At 48.9% G+C, this 16,127-nt stretch overlaps 2 protein-coding genes across 3 annotated transcripts in view; both read left to right on the top strand.

The window, feature by feature from the left end:
* Positions 1 to 5,761: 5,761 nt before the first annotated feature.
* On the top strand, positions 5,762 to 9,476 carry CCNO (cyclin O). Of its 2 annotated transcripts, XM_006912486.3 has the most exons (3): positions 5,762 to 6,236; positions 6,866 to 7,051; positions 7,576 to 9,476. In XM_006912486.3, the coding sequence occupies exons 1-3, from the start codon at positions 5,850 to 5,852 to the stop codon at positions 8,059 to 8,061; spliced, it is 1,059 nt and encodes a 352-aa protein (XP_006912548.1). In that variant the 5' UTR covers positions 5,762 to 5,849; the 3' UTR covers positions 8,062 to 9,476. The 2 variants fall into 2 exon arrangements, 1 of the variants encoding a protein (XP_006912548.1); XR_003046514.1 differs by lacking the exon at positions 7,576 to 9,476 and having other exon boundaries at positions 6,100 to 6,627; positions 6,866 to 7,320.
* Positions 9,477 to 11,631: 2,155 nt separating this feature from the next.
* MCIDAS (multiciliate differentiation and DNA synthesis associated cell cycle protein) overlaps positions 11,632 to 16,127 on the top strand; it is a 5,990-nt gene continuing 1,494 nt past the window's right edge. The window contains exons 1-5 of the mRNA XM_006912462.3: positions 11,632 to 11,902; positions 11,990 to 12,086; positions 12,267 to 12,355; positions 15,229 to 15,301; positions 15,873 to 16,096. Of these exons, the coding sequence (XP_006912524.1) occupies positions 11,786 to 11,902; positions 11,990 to 12,086; positions 12,267 to 12,355; positions 15,229 to 15,301; positions 15,873 to 16,096 (600 nt within the window). The 5' untranslated portion in view covers positions 11,632 to 11,785. The remainder of the gene's footprint in view (positions 11,903 to 11,989; positions 12,087 to 12,266; positions 12,356 to 15,228; positions 15,302 to 15,872; positions 16,097 to 16,127) is intronic.

Below are 16,127 nucleotides of genomic sequence, written 5' to 3'. Positions count from 1 at the left end.
ATTCAAACTTTCATCAATCAGATTAACTGCAAAATAACATCTCATGATAGTTTTAATTTGCATTTTTCTTGTTATGAGTGAATTTGAGCATCTTTTCATTTAAGACACATTTTTTCCAGTGGACTAGCTATCCAAATATTTGCTCATTTATCTATTAGATTTTCTTTTTCTTGATGATTTATAGGAGCTCTTTATATTTTAAGAAAATTAAGCTTGTGTCTGTGATGTAAGTTACAAGCATTTTTCCAGTTTTGAAGGAAAATACATTTTTTTCCAGTAAATACTTTGTTTTTACTTTTACATGATGAAATCTATCAATTTTTTCTTTTATAATCTCTTAGTTTTGTATCATGATTCTCTATTCTGAGAATATCACAAAACATGAGTCATACCACCTTAACACCCCCATTAATGAGCAAATCTTCGTTGGATACTTCATTACCCAGGGGAACAAGTACAAGAAAGAGATATTTCCAGCTTGCAGATTACCCAAGGCTTTTTCCCTTTCTTCTGGTTTCTTTTGGGGAAGGCACACCTTTACTCCAAGCAAAGGACCTCAGAAATGACCTCGTTCTTCAGGTAAGACTGCTCTCTATACACTGGTAGTAGCTTAATAAAGCTACATTATAAATACCGATGAACAAGTCCTATAGCACAAGACCATCCTGATTGTATCATAAGCGAATGTTAACAGTCTAAATCTTAACACACAGTACTCAGAGGCCTGTTCCCTCCTGACACCTCTGAGTCTACATGGGCAATTCCACTATCTAAAGAGAAAACAATAGGGTGATCATCAGGCTATGATCACAGTTTAAGGACATACTTTCAAGGCCCACTAAAATGAGTCACTGAGTCTTCCGTATTTTGAGAGATCTGGGGCCTTGGCTGGCCTCAAGCATAATTATGCTACTGTGCTTACCACTCTTTTAGTTCTTCTCAATGTCCACTTCAAATCCAGACCCAAGAAGAAGAGGTTGCTCCCAGAGACCTCTCACCCCAATATTATATCTTTCTTCCAATAGTTGGAATTCAGCATCTAGAATGTAGCAAAGAGATATATACTTTGCAGAAGGAAAACTTCTTAAATGTTACCCGAGGTAATGCTTGCTTGAGGGCTACATCTCTAGTTCAATACCTCAAAGACCAGTTTCAGATGTCAAATGAAGTCCAGTAGAACTGTAATATGAATAGCAGCCTCTTGCTCCTTACAACTATAAACATATATCAACATATGTCAGATATACATGATATAATATAAATTGTACATATCATCAAACTTAATGACGCGTATTATTTTCCCCAGCTACCTTGGATGGCAAAAAGACACATACCTTAGCTTCAAAAAGAAAGATAATTATAGTAGCAGCTAACTCATATTGAGCACATTATGTGCCTTATCTAACCCTCAGAACAATTGTATACGATATTCTCACTACCTCATTTTTTTTTAATAGCTAGGAAAACTGAGGAATAAAGAGGTTGAGTAATTTGCCCAAGTTTACAGAGCTTCTGTGATCCATAGCTGGGATTTGAACCCAAGGAGTTTGACTGCAAGGCTGAGGCTCTTAACCATTACACAGTACCCACCCACCTGGGCTGGGCAGATTGCCACTAGTGGGTGTGAGTTGGGAGAAAAAGCACATGTATATATGAGAAAGAAGCAATGCACTCAAGCATATGTACTGAACATTTGATGAACTGGTAATTGGCAAAGCAGTAGGAAAGCTGGTAACAAAGAGATGGCCGTTGTGGATACCAGTGAACATTTAGACATTGAAGTCAAATGTCTGACTTTCAATAATTTGCTGGAAATTCCTGCTCTTTGTTTACTAAATGCCGGCAAAACTTGTCTGACTTCAAGTACCTTAAATAATTCCTCAATTTAGGTGCTTAAACATGTTAATAGAAAACGTCTTAAGTAAATGTGATTTTTAATGAGATCAAAACTGCTTAAGGATCATTTTAGGCACTAACAAAGTTGTCCACATCTAGGTAGCAAACCACTTGCTTTGATTGCTAAAATAAAGATACTGTCAAGTCTTCCTACTTCAATCCCAGTTCTAGAGCCGGGGCAGAGTGTGGGTGGGGGCTTTTAACTAAAGCTGAAATGCCAAACTGGGGAAAAAAAAAACCCCGACAACTTTGATTCCATTATATTAATATTTCCTTGCAAATTTCATAACCAATACCTGAAAATAAGCAGGACTAAAAGCTAAGCAGCTTTCATTATAAAAGCCTGGGTTTAATTAGGTTTCACATTTTAAAAGTATTTTAGGTTTATCAAGCATTTTAAGGTGCATTGGGCCCAGGTCGCAGAGATATTAGAATATAGAAATTAAGTCTAAAGATTCTTCACAGGGAAAATAAAAAGCCCTTAACTTGGACCATATCATTCAGACCACAAATATTGCACCTAAATGGCCTCCAGGCTTGCCCCCTCCAATTCATTTTCTACACATCAGTCACAGTAATCATTAAAACAAAAGACAGATCACCTTTCTCACTTGGCCAAGCCTCTTCAATGGCTTCAGGTAAAGTCTAAACATTTAATATAGTCTGCATGATCTTGCTGTTGAAGGAGAATAGCATGGTGATTATGGAGCAAGGCACTAGGCTGCCTACATTTGAATCTTAGTTCTGCCATTTACTGTTTGCGTGACATTGGGCAAATTACTTTTCCTCTCTTTACCTCAGTTTTCTTATCTGTAAAATGGGGACAAAAATCAAATCATCTCAGAGTGTTGTTTGAAGGTTAAATGAGTATAATATACATAAAAAGCATAAGACAGTATCTTGTACACAATAAAGTTTATACAAATATTAGCTATTATCTCCCCTACTTCTCGTCCCTTCCCCTCAATTCTGTATTCCAGCCATTCCCTATCAGGTAGGCCCTAGAATGTCCCAGGAATGATTCCAGACCCTCCCATATCCTGTTCTCAACTTGGAATGTTCTTGCCCAATGCCCCTCTTTCTTCTTCCCACCCACATCATTTTATCTTAGCTTAACCACCACTTGCTTTGGAGCCATTCTAGTCCAGGCCAGTTGCTCCTACTATGGGCTCCCATGACACCCAGGTAGGGCTGCCGGATTTAGGAGGCCCAGTTAGATCTGAATGTCAGATAAACAACAAATAATCTTTTAATATAAATATGCCCTATGCAATATTTGGATTTCAAATAATTTTAGTATAAATATGTCCCATGCAATATTTGAGACATACAGTAAAAATTTGTTGTCAATATATGAATTTAACTGAGTGTCCTGTATTTTATCTGTCAACCCTACACCCAGGAGATGCTCTATCATAATCCTTACCACACTTTAATAATTTAAAAAATGTGACAAGTGGTTCTGTTTCCCCCTCTAGAGTGTCAGCTCGGTGAAGGCAGGACCCATGCAGCCTTGCTCACTATTTTAGACCGGGCATGGCAGGCATATACTTCAGAGGTATTGCAGGTTCGGTTCCACATCATTGAAATAAAGTAATTATTGCAACAAAGAGAGTTGTAACCTTTTTGCTGGTTAAAAGTCTTGCCTTCAATTTGTAAAAACGAAACATCTGTGAAGCACAATAAAGCAAAGTGCAATAAAACTAGATATGCCTGTGCCGAGGAATAGATCCAGCAGGCCGAAGCTCAGGCACCCCCTGCTGGGAGTTAACGCTAACCACAGGCAAACTCTCTGGGAGCGCAAAGCATTTTCAACAAGGTACCACTAGCCTCAGGTCCACAAGTGGATAAAAATGATGGTACTGCTTTTTAGAATATCTCCAGTGGGATAATATCATTGATTTCCCAATGACAGCTTTAAGGTTACCACACTATTTTATATTCAAAAAGGACTTTGGGGTTTTCATACCTTTTTCACTTGACTCTCAAGGCAAGTATTAATATCTACATTTAATAGATATGGAAACGGAGGCCCAGAGGAGGTTAGCGGCTTGCCCAAGATGACCAATAAATGGGAATGACAATTTTGACCCTAGGAATTGATTTTGTGCTCTTTCCACTGTATCAGATGACCATCTGGGCTGCTTGAAAATCTGAATTCCTGGGTTCTTCCTCCTCATCCAGACGGCTTCTCAAGGAAGAGGTCTAATATCTGGCCCCTCTGCACAGATTTAATTGCTCTGCCACAGTGGTTGCCCAACAATAGCCTGACAGGAGACAGGGAAGCCTGGCATCTGTATTTTGAAATACAGGTGATTCTTAGATAATCTCTCATGTTACAAATGACACTATTTAGGTCTGGAAATTAAAGACTGCTCAGAGTTAGAGGGAAATAAGAGTAATACTGACCAGAACTCGATATTGGTCCTTTTTCTTTTTCCTGCATCCCTAGAAAGACAGCACCCCAAATCCCACTAAATTTCTGGGGAACAAAGATTTACACTTTGACTACATACATTTGGCAGCTTTCTTCTGGAATGAGGTGAGAATGGCTGAACCTGCTCTTGGTATAGCATCTAGTAATTTCACCCCTTGGAGAGCCTCTGGAAAGTTTGTCAGGTCTAGGGTATGTGGACTTTCTGCCACTGGGAATGCTTATAAGGCTCACTAAATGCTACTTTTGCCCCCAGTGCCCTTTCTCCTGAAGGGTCTGAGACCCTCAGAAAGATCGCTCAAGTAGGAGGAAGACTCCAGCTCCTACCAGGAAAGGAGGCTAGGAATTAAACCAGCAACGGAGAGGAAACTGCCATGCTCAGTACAGTCTTCTCCTTCCTGGACATCCCACCACCACCTTCCACCCCTGCAGCTTTACTTCTATGAGCTTCTGCAGGAAGCGAAACTTCCTCTAGGAAACTTCCACTCTGGGGAGCGGAAACTGGAAGCAGGGAATAACCAAGAAAGGCTGGGCCGCAGGGGACAAAAGGTCAGTAGCTAATGACCTAAAACAGAACTGGCTTTGAGCAATTCGATAAAGCGAGAAATGCAACCCGCCAACAATGTTAGGTTCTTAAACGGCGCCAGCTTACTTGGTTTGGGGTAGCAAGCATGGAATCAGTATTACAGGACCGTAGTTGGAGGCTCCTTGGGCAGCATCCTGTTTTGTTTTGTTGTTTCGAGCACGCATGTCTGTCTAGCTAGGTAGCCTAGCTGCTAGATACACAGCAGCGCAGAGTAACCTGCGAGGGCTTTGCTCTCAGAGACCAGCGGAAGAAGGGACACCAGCTACTGGGGTCCTTCCTAAAACAAAAATCGCAAACGCAGTTGAATTAAGATTATTGCTTGTATGAGTCACTGAAGTAAATTTCTCCTGTGCTGACCGAATGCTAGCTGGAGCTTTCGTTTGGAGCTCGGAAATTACCGACTTGGATAAGAGCCAGCATGGAAGGTGGTCGCATGCTTGGCCCAGGACCAGGAGAGGCCCCATACCTTGGAGCGTTGGAGCCCCACAGCTGGATCCTGGGCTCACCTGGCCTCGCCGTCCTTGCCCAACCTCCACTCCCACTCCCACCCTATCTCAGTGGGAGCTCGCAGCAGCCGCAGCAACGCCGGCTCGGTTGCCCGGGTAACACGGGACGCGCGCGGGGCTGGCGGAACAGCGCGGGCGCACCTCGGCCTCTGTAGCTCTTCCTCCTCCACCCTCCCTCCCCCGCCCTTGCAGACAGCGGAGCCTAAGCGCAGTCAGCAGCTCGCTCTGGAGCGGTTGTTTAGCCGGGAAAGCGCGGCTCTCGTGCCGCTCGGGACTCAGCCAGTGAGAGGCCGGGGGTGTGGTAGAGGGAAGGCGCAGGCCAGTACTTAGGGCCTCGCCACCCATCAGTCTTGGCATCCTTCGCACCCTCGCACGCGCGTCCAACCCACTGCAGCCGGGGATTATTGGGCGGCCTCCTGGCCGCATCATGGTGACCCCCTGCCCCACCAGCCCGGTTAGCCCCGCCGCCCAGGCTGGAAGGCGGAACAACGACCAGAACCTTCGTGCCCCGGTAAAGAAGAGCAGGCGTCCACGCCTCCGGAGGAAGCAGCCACTGCAGCCGCTGAACCCGTGCCCGCTCCCGGGAGACTCCGGTGTTTGCGACCTGTTCGAGTCCCCCAGCTCCAGCTCGGAAGGTGCAGACAGTCCCGCGGCAACCGCAGTGCGAGGCTGCAGCCCCTTACCCGGCCCTGCCCAGCAGTCGGTGCAGCTAGATCTACAGACCTTCCGCGATTACGGTCAGAGCTGCTACGCCTTCCGCAAGGCGCGGGAGAGCCACTTCCACCCGCAGGAGTCGCTGGCGCGGCAGCCGCAAGTGAGGCGCTGATAGAACTACCTCCCACCGCCGCTCCTCTTCCTCTCCCGGGCTCTCTCCTTTTCTGCTTTGTCTGCTCGCCGCAGCGCCCCGGCCCGCGCCAGCCCAGTGCCTGCCCTCCGTCCAAGAGGGAAGGGCCTTTGGAGGACCGGGCTAACGGCCTCATTTTACAGATGAAGGAGAGTGGGGCCTAGGACGGCTTAAGTGACCTATCTAAAGTCTCTAAACTGGTTAGTGGGAACACAGTAGAACGCGAGGAGTTAAGACAGTTTCTAGGTTGGAGTTCGGATCCCCACCAACCCTAGGCAAGGTATTTAACAATCCTGAGCTTGTTTCTTCATCTGCAAAGTGGGGAGCCCCACACACTGAATTGCCGAGAGGATGACACGAGGTAATGTGTATACGCGCTCCGCACAGCGCCAGGCACGAAACCAGGCGTCCCGGCGCCCAGCCTGGCCAGTGCTCTACAGCAGCGTCGCCCGCGTGTTTCCCAGTTTACAGAGCATATAGCCTTTTCCTCTTCTTCCTGTCTCCCTCCGGGGAAGCTCCCTGGGACTTTTTGGCCCGCTCTGCCGCGGCCCCTCTCCACTCTAGGCTCAGCCGGCCGCCTCCCTCCTCCCTCCCGGCAGGTAACGGCGGAATCCCGCTGTAAGCTGCTCAGCTGGTTGATACCCGTGCACCACCAGTTTGGCCTCTCCTTTGAGTCGCTGTGCCTGACGGTGAACATTCTGGACCGCTTCCTAACCACCACGCCTGTGGCTGCAGACTGTTTCCAGCTGCTTGGGGTCACGTCCCTGCTCATCGCTTGCAAACAGGTACCTCCCCCCGGGGTCTGGGGGCGAGCCACACTCCTGGCCACTCTAGCCACCTGACTCTCCAGTGCACACGATTTAGTGTCGAGTTCCCTGAACTCATTTTGGCAGACATTTGCAAACTTATACACCCCCCACACAGCCTTTAACTTCACCCCCCCACCCCCTACACACACAAACTAACAATCCTTTCACTCAGTCCTCAAAGAAATAGGTTGGCTAGTTCCAAAAGTCAGCCTCAACAGCTCTTTGTAGCGCTGCTATTCTAGTCTGGGATGGGAGGATTTCTCGAAACTTTTTTTTTTTTTTTTTTTTTTTTTTTTTTTTTTTTTGGCCGGACAATAGTTAGAACAGCTGCGCTGGAAGTACACCCTAGGTGATTTAGGTGGAAGTAATAGAGCAGAGAAGCCCCAACTATCTCGCTGTATGAGTTGGGGGAAGTCCCGGTTTTCTCCTGGGTTTGAGATTGGGGTGGGCCTTGGATCCTGGATGCCGCGCAGCCGGCGCTTAGCGCCCCTCTGTTACAGGTGGAGGTGCACCCGCCGCGTGTGAAGCAGCTCCTGGCCCTGTGCTGCGGAGCCTTCTCTCGGCAGCAGCTCTGCAACCTCGAGTGCATTGTGCTGCACAAACTGCACTTCAGCTTGGGCGCTCCAACCATCAGCTTCTTCTTGGAGCATTTCACGCACGCGCGCGTGGAGGTCGGGCAGGCCGAAGTCTCCCAAGCCCTGGAGGCCCAAGCTCTGGCGCGAGGGGTGGCGGAGCTGAGCCTGGCCGACTACGCCTTCACCAGCTACCCCCCCTCCCTGTTGGCCATCTGTTGCCTGGCGCTGGCTGACCGTCTGTTGCAGCTCCCTCATCCCGTGGACTTGCGCCTGGGAGGGCACACGGAGGCGGCGCTGCAGGACTGCCTGAGCAAGCTGCAGCTACTAGTGGCCATAAATGGAACCTCCCTGACTCACATGATACCGCACCAGATCTGTGAGAAATGCAGCCTCTCCCAGAGCTTGAAATAAAGGAGGCCAAGGGTCCCCTAGCCGAGGGGCTGAACCTCTCCCATTGCTTTGAGAGAATGCAATGCTAACCCACAAAGAGGGTTTCAGGGCTCCCACTTGGTCACCAGGTCATCTTGTGGATTGTAAATAGTGTACAATAGTAGTAGCGTCTAGTCATTTATTTATTTTTCTGAGAGCACATGAGAGGGCAGAGTCTTTCCCCAATAAACAGGCTGTTTGTTGTGGTTTGTCCGAATGCTCCTAATCTTTTTTCTTTTTTTTTTTTGTCTGCGGGGAGGGATGGTGAAGGCAGGCCAGAAATCCAGGAGTCAGCAATAATGGATGGATCCTCCCTCCCTCCCTCCGGGTCTACTCTATACTTGGCATTTGTGTGTAATTACACCAGATCAGGCAACAGCCGAATGGCCTCTGTTCCAGTTACAAGGCGAGTCAGGGTCGCTTGTAGGCCTATATGTGACCGACCTGTCAGGAGTCTGAGGATTGCACACTCCGAGAGGTCCAAAGGGTGTGGTGGGGTGTGAAGCCGAATGGAACCCACAGCAGTCTATGCAGTCTAGAGGGGTCAAGGTGTACACCCTGATGCCAGTAGGATTTGGGCACTGCACAGGCCCACTAGCAGAGAATGAAGCAAGAACTACCCTCGATAACTAACTGATGCCGGAAATTAAGGCTTCGCAGACAATTATGGCCATTACAAACTGAGCCCATTTACCCTGCAATTTCATGGTTCAATATATACCTGTTACCTGTGAGCCCAGGGCAACTATGGCAGAATAGTAATCATGGCTATCATGGAGTGCTTAGTGTACCAGGCACTATGCTTAGAATTCCTTATTTCAATCTAACAATTTTATGAGGCAGTGTCTATTATCCATTTTTCAAAGAAGGACACTGGGTCACAGAGGTTAAAGGACAGTGGAGCAGCCAGGATTTGAAGGCAGGTGATCTGAGTCCAGTCCTACCTTTAGCCATAGTGCTCAAATTTCCCCACTTAACAGCTTTCTGGAAATGCTCAGAAACCCTCTCCTGGAGATTGGTGTGGCTGTACCCATCCCTAACACCGGGCTGTTGTGAAGCCTAAATGAGATTGTTGTGAGGTAGTATAAAGGAGTGATTAAACAAATGGGCTCTGGAGTCAATTTGCTAGGTGATATTAAGCAAGTTTCATGTCTATGTCTAAGTCACTTTTGTAAAAATGGGAATAACAGTAGCACTTATCTGGTGAGGCTGAGGTATGGATTTATAAGATGTTCCATGCAAATCCCCCAGCACAGGGCCTGGCACATAGCAAGTCTTCAAGAAGGCTGGTGGCAGCCTGCACAACGAAGGCGAGTGGTGGGGGGAAAAAACTTGGAGAAAGAAACAGAAAGCAAACATAAGAAAATGTTCATTTAATAAGTGGAAGTAAAATTACTGTCGTTTGTGTTGTACTGCATTTTTTTTTTCTTTCAGATTTTCTGTATGGTTGAAAAAACATTAAGTTTTGAAAGAAAAAGTCATGTTCTATTGCATTTAGAATAAATCTAAATGTATGACAAATATGCATAAATAAAAAGCAAAAAAACTGAAAACAAATTTAGAGAATCTTCCTTGCACTTCTGTTCATGTGCATCCTCCAAGTACTCTCCAGAGCCAGAAATGCCTTACTCTTCAGGCCACTTCTCTCCTGATATGTTGCTAAGACAAGCTCTCTAGGAACTTTCACCTTCTTGGCTCAGGAAGAGGATTTTGGTGATCTCCCAGCTGTCTGAGGAAAAGCTGGTCTGTGATGGTGAAAAGGAGGAGAAAGCAAATCATATCATCTGTCCCAAATTCCAAAAGATCTGGAGCCTTCAGCCTGGCTGTGGGAATGTGTGTGTGTGTGTGTGGTGGGGAGAGAGAGTGAAGTGGGGACTGGCCTTTTTGCAAAAGAGTGACTTTGGGACAAACTGTCTTCACCAGCATTTACTCTATCACTCAGCCAAGATTGATATGAGTGATTTGGTTCCAGAATCATCCAGACTAGGAGTGATATAATCATGCTATCCAGACACATAATCTATTACACATTTTTATGTACATGCCCATATTTTTCTATCCCCATTTGTAACTCATTGATGAAAAATGGGCCTGTTCTGGAAAATCGGTGATAGTCTCCAAGTGTAGAGATTTCTCCAAATTTTAGCCAAGCGTGCCCGTATTCCTTTTACAGACTGGAACATCAGTAAGGATAGCGGTGGAGGATGGACTGGCTAGTGGCTAGGCTACTCAGAGAGCCGGAGACAGAGCCAGGCAGTGGGAGGCCGGAGATACAGCTTAAAAGGTTTCTTAAGACAACAACATTAATTTATCCACACCAACTACCAGTCACATAATCTGTCTTCACAGCAATGCCTGATAGGCACTCTGACCTAAAAGCCAGAGCTCCTCACTGTCAGCAATATCACACCAACTCTAGCTGACGGGCCTTATGCAGCTGGGTTCCCACATTTACAGATGGATCAGAGTCTCTATTCTAGCTCTGCCACTGAGTTACTCTCCATCACTTTTAAGGGTATCTTGTTTATTAATCTAGATAACAGGTACAAATAAAAGAGGATAATGACATTTTAAAAGAGGATCTTTCATTACTACTACTAGGTATAAGGGAAAAACAAGGTTCCCGATAGGAGGTAACAAAGATTCCAATTTCAGATTGCTTGAATTGGGCAGATATGAGTGGTCCTGAGAGAGGCCTCCTCACCCAAGGATTTGGAGATGCCCCTTCCTGGGAGAAGCTTTGGGCTTGGGAGGGGCAGCCAATATTGCTGCAGAGAAAGCGAGGTCTGGGGGAAGGGGGTGGGGAGAACAAAGACCGGGACTATAGGGGATTTGGGACTGTCCACTGTGACATTTTCAGAAACTAGAGGACAGTATGTAGATGTCACTTTTTCTTAATTGATCCTCTTTTAAAAGCTGTGCTCCGACGCCGCTGCCAGGGAAGATGAGGGGCTAGGGGTACAGGGCGGGGCTCTAGGCCAAGAGAGACCAATTGGAAGTCAATGAGTTAAAATCGGGGTGCTTCCCCTTGGAGCCTTGGGGGAAGGGGCTTCTGTGATCTAGGGGCTGTTCTGGCGAGTTCTCGCTGGAATTCTACATCTCCACCAAATCCTACAGGGCTGGGCAAATGCTGGAGTCTGACTGGCGAGTGTCGCTCCGCGTTTATTTCGTGCTTTCTGGCTGGGATGGGAAGGAAATGAAATAAGATTCCTTAACGTTGCAATCCCCGCTGTCCATAAACAAGAAGTGGGTACTCAGTGTTAGGGACCGGTAGGGCTCGTCCGCCCCTCCTTTCCCTCCCTTACTTTGGCGCGGCCCGGAGGCGGCGGCGCCAACGCTCGCCGAAAGGGCGCTCGCGGGCCCGGGACCCGCGCTCGCGGCTCCCGGGGGAAGCAGCGTTGCCAGGTTGGGTTTAACGCCTCCGCCTGAGCGCAGATTGTCCGGGGCTGAAGGCGCCACCTCTGGCGCTCAGGCGCGAGCCGCCCCTCCCACGTCGCGGTCCTCCCTCTCTACTCGGCCCTCCCCTCGCACCTCCACAGTCGCCCTTGTACTCCACCCCGGCCACGCGCCTTCTTGGACCTCGGGACAGCTTCTGAGCCTGCAGGCGTCCGGCGGAGCGCAGGGTGTGGGTCGCCATCCCAGCCCCGGCCACCGCCTCCGAGCAGTCGGCGCGGGCCTCCTAGGCTTTAGTCCACAGGGAGGCAGGATGCAGGGGTGCGGGGGCGCTGCGGCAGGACGCCGGGCCTTCGACAGCATCTGCCCCAACAGGATGGTGGAGCTGCGGGGTCGGCCCTTCGGCAAGCCCGGGAAGCTGGAGAGGAAGGTGGGACTGCGGGCCAGGGCCGGGAGGGGTCCGCAACCTTTGCGCCCCGAGGGCTGACCCGCACTCACCGTTTCTGTGCCCGGCTAGTTCGGCCCTCCGCGGAAGTTCTTTTGCGGTTGCAGCGGCGGCAGCCGGGTGTCGGTGTACGAGGATCCCCAGGACGCGGAGCCCGCTACGCTGCCTGGTGAGCATGGTGGCCCCCGCACGGCCCTTCAGGTTTCCTGCGCTGGGTGGGTGGGGAGCGCGCGGCTTGGAAGAGCTGCTTTTCCCCGGGTTCCTACGTCCTGGCGGAGATGCCAGCGGCGAGCCCTTGCGGGAAGGCTCAGGGTCCGCCCGGTGCGTGTCTTCGGTTCTCCCCGCGCAGCCCTCACCACCATAGACCTGCAGGACCTCGCAGACTGCTCGTTACTCGGGTCCGACGCGCCGCCTAGTGGTGACTCTGTCGCCTCGCAGGTACCTCCCCTTCCTCTTGGAGCCTCTCGGCCTCTGACAGCACAAACTCCGACTCCGGAGTCATGGGTTCCTTTCTGCAAAGGCTTGTCTCAGGTGGGGAGCGCAGGCATTTCTGGCTAGTTGATAGATTAGTAGTGCCAGAATCAGCCTAGAGGATCAGAGCTTCCTCCTCCCTCCTAGTATGTTACGACGGCCGCATTCTCAGAGCTGTTCTGACCAACTCAGGACAGGGGGGATCACCTGGAGGGCTCCCCTGCCATACCAGTCTCCCGTTCTTCTCATCATCTCTTCCCTGGAGCGTCGACAAAGCAATGTGGAGATTGCTCACTGAGGGACGAGGCGGGTAGGTGGGAGCAAAGTTTCGCGTTGGGCATTTGATATGTCCTGTCTGTTCCCCTAACGTCCCATTCCCAGACATTCATTAACTATTTTCATTCCCTGGGTGTCTAAGGAGTGTGGAGATCAGAGGATAACTTCTGGATCAAGACTAGAAAAGAAGAGAGTTTACATTTGGAGGAAGCAGAAAAAGGGAAAGACTGGAAGAAAACGGACAGAAAACAGTCCTCTTTGAAGAGATGCCCCTTAAGCAGATGAGATCCAATGGGATAGGCCCGGCAAAGAACTCTCTAGAAGATATGACCACCTCCCATAACTGGGGTTGGGGTGGAGCAAAGCTTCCCAGGGCCTCCTCTACGTGCCTCTTAGAATTGGCATAGAGCCCAGGGGGACTCAGGGTAGGTGGCCACTGAGAGCAGAGATTGTTAAGATAAGAGGAGACAGTCGGCATTGCACTAAAGGGGCCAATCTATTGTTCTTTTTAGATCTGGATGCTCAAATAATGAAAGATAATGCCTGAGCACCTATCAATGGACCCCGGGGGCCTAAATCACTCCCTTACTCCAACATGTTTATTTTGCAAGTAACAAAAACCAAGCAGGCTCTTGCTGAATTTTTGCTTAAGTATATAGAACTTAAATTTGACATCATTTTGTTAGTCATTTTTTGGAGGGGGAGAAATAGTTGCAGTTGGAGAAACACCAGATTTTTATCTAATTGGAAAGGTAGGATTCAAAGTTTTGAGAACAGAGCTCACGCCAGATGGCCCAAGAGGTCCAGGACTTTTCCTAGGAAAGACAGAGCTGGTACAGAGGGAGAGAAACCCCTAGGGGAAAATCCCCCGGGGACACCCCTGGCCAGTCCACACTCTGGTCATATTTCCCAGCCTCCCTCCTGCTGGGGAAGGTGAACAGAGAGAGGAAGTGCTCTAGAAGTGTTCGAGGTCCAGAATGGGCCAAGACCTGAATAGCATAGAAGAAAGCATTTCCTGGGTCCCAGTTCCCGAGTTAGCTGCCAGTCTCCTCGTGGTAAGAACTTTTCTATAATCTCTCTGAGAGGGAGACTTTTCAGTCCCTGAAAAATGAGTCCCATTTCTGATTCCTTCAACTAGGGCAGAACTTGTGCTTCAAGATTTGTCTGGGGCACTTAGTCCTTCTTTTCTCAACTCCCTTTCCCTTATAGCTTCAGTTCCCAACTGGTGTTAGAGGCCTCCGTGATCAAAGCCCTCCACCCTGAGGAAGACTGATGCTTGTACATTCTTTGAAGTCAGAGTCAGAATAAGTTCCTCTTCCCAGAAATATTTAAATAGTAAAGAAGGGCTTTTGGGATAAGAGTATGATTAACACAAAGAAATCAATCAATCAATCAATCAATCAATCATAGTGGAATCAGAAGAACAAATATTTCTGGTGGGCACATTGGATGCATCCCTCACACCTTGAGAGACTCCTTTCCCTTTCCCAGTCTGTCTTCATTGGAAGCCAGGCTTTCCTAAAAGACAGATGAAGCTAGAGGCAATTGGGCATAGAGGAAAGGGGATTGAAATAGGCACCAGCATTCTGCCACTATTTCAGAGCTGGGTGACTTTGGGCAATTCAATTTCTCTGAGCTTCAGATTCTCCGTCAGAGGAGACGGAGTCACTTTCTGGGACCTGCCTACTTCCTGTATTGGTGTGAGAATTAACAGAGAGACTCTATATGAAAGAGTTTTGTCAGCTCTAAACATCCACGAATTAAGGGAATAAGAAGGTTCTTGCACCTGCCAGCATTTTACCATCTTCTTCTGCCTCAGGCACCCAGACACATAGCAGGAATCCAGGAGAGTGTCCAGTTCAAGATTTTGGAGGTGCATCGCACTGTATGGGGAACGTCAACTCCACCTTTTTGAGAAACAGAAGAGCAATAAGGTCCACACTTGCTGTCACATAAGTCCATTGCTCTGTACAGAAGTACTTTGCATAACATCTCTGGCCCCCATGTCATAGCCTACCTTTTCCCTTTTTTGTGGGGATGGGATGGTTTAGCTGTGAGTGAGCCTCGGCGAGATATATGGCCTCAGGTTACTGCTTCGGATGACCCTGAACACTGTCTGGTCTTGGGAAGAAAGACGGAGAGTTCTCACACCACGCTCCCTGATCTTAGAGCGGTGGCTCCTTGGCGAGTCCAAGGTAAGTCGGAGCTGAGGTTCAGCGGGCGCACCGGGAACGTGCCAGAGACAGCTAGCTGGTTGGCCAGTGGCCGGCCATTGAGGAGGCATGCGGACTATGCAGGCTGCCAGAGGACAGGAGCGGTGCCTGGGTGATGAGCATGGAAGCACTGGGCCCCTGTTTCATGTGTCCTGCTCCCCACCATGGTGGTGCAGCCCTGCTGGGTTCCGTGTCTCTTTGACGGGGCTTTGATTTTCAGCGATGAGGCTCGCCTGCAAAAGCAAGCGCGTGCACACCCGCCGCTGAGCCCAGAGGACAACTGTCGGTCTAGGAAGTGTTCCAGACCTGCTGACTGGACACTAAATAGTTTATACCTTTGGTTTATTTCAGAACCATTCCCTGCAAACGACGGCGGACTTTGATCTGCAGGATTTCAGAGACACGGTGGATGATCTCATTGCAGGCAAGTGCAGTCTCCCGGAAGTTAAATAACTGCGGGGGTGACCCCACCCCACCAAATCTGACTAGTTTAGATTTCGTGGTCATGAAGGTGGTAAACTCAGCACCTGTCAATGGCTCGCCAGCAACTCATCAAAAGTTCGAGATCTTCTTCGGTAGATAGCCCCCCCAGCCCCGCCCCTTCCTAGTGGAGATGGATCGCTGGATTTGTAGAGCTTTCTCAGTTTGCCCATGTGAGTTCTGGGAGAGGGAGCCCTACTCTGTAATGTAGTGGAGAGAGGTTGAGGGATAGAAGTGTACAGAGCAATGGACTTAGGTGACTTCAGGCAGGTTTGCCCTGGCTACGGTGGAATTTCAGTTCAGATCAAATCAAGAGGCATATATTGAGCACCTGCTGTGTCTGTACGGGATATCAGGAAGGGCCTGGGAATCGTAGAGATTACAGTTTGAGGTGCTTTACTTAAAAAAAAAAAAAAAAATCACATAAACCCTACTATATCCGGCGTGGCATTTTGTCCCTGTAGCTAGTTGGGCATGAGTCTGAGGCTGCAAACCCTGCTCCCTCTCTCCCCTAGACTCATCCTCTTTGATGTCGCCTGCCCTGTCTGCCGGAGACTTCCCTTATTCTCCTTGCGACGTATTGCAGTTCGAGCCCTGTCTCTCCGCGCCGCTGGACCCACCCGCCCTACAGTCACCGCCTCTGCGCCCTCCGGACGTGCCTCCGTTGGAGCAGTACTGGAAGGAGGTGGCCGACCAGAATCAGAGGGCGTTGGGGGACGCGCTCGTTGAGAATAACCAAGTAGGGACACTGGGCTGTCCGCCAGGGATCC

The sequence above is a fragment of the Pteropus alecto genome, unplaced genomic scaffold (assembly GCF_000325575.1).
Source record: "Pteropus alecto unplaced genomic scaffold, ASM32557v1 scaffold73, whole genome shotgun sequence".
NCBI lineage: Eukaryota > Metazoa > Chordata > Mammalia > Chiroptera > Pteropodidae > Pteropus > Pteropus alecto.
The sequence above is the reverse complement of the archived record's forward strand: the minus strand, read 5'-3'. Positions and strand labels throughout refer to the sequence as shown.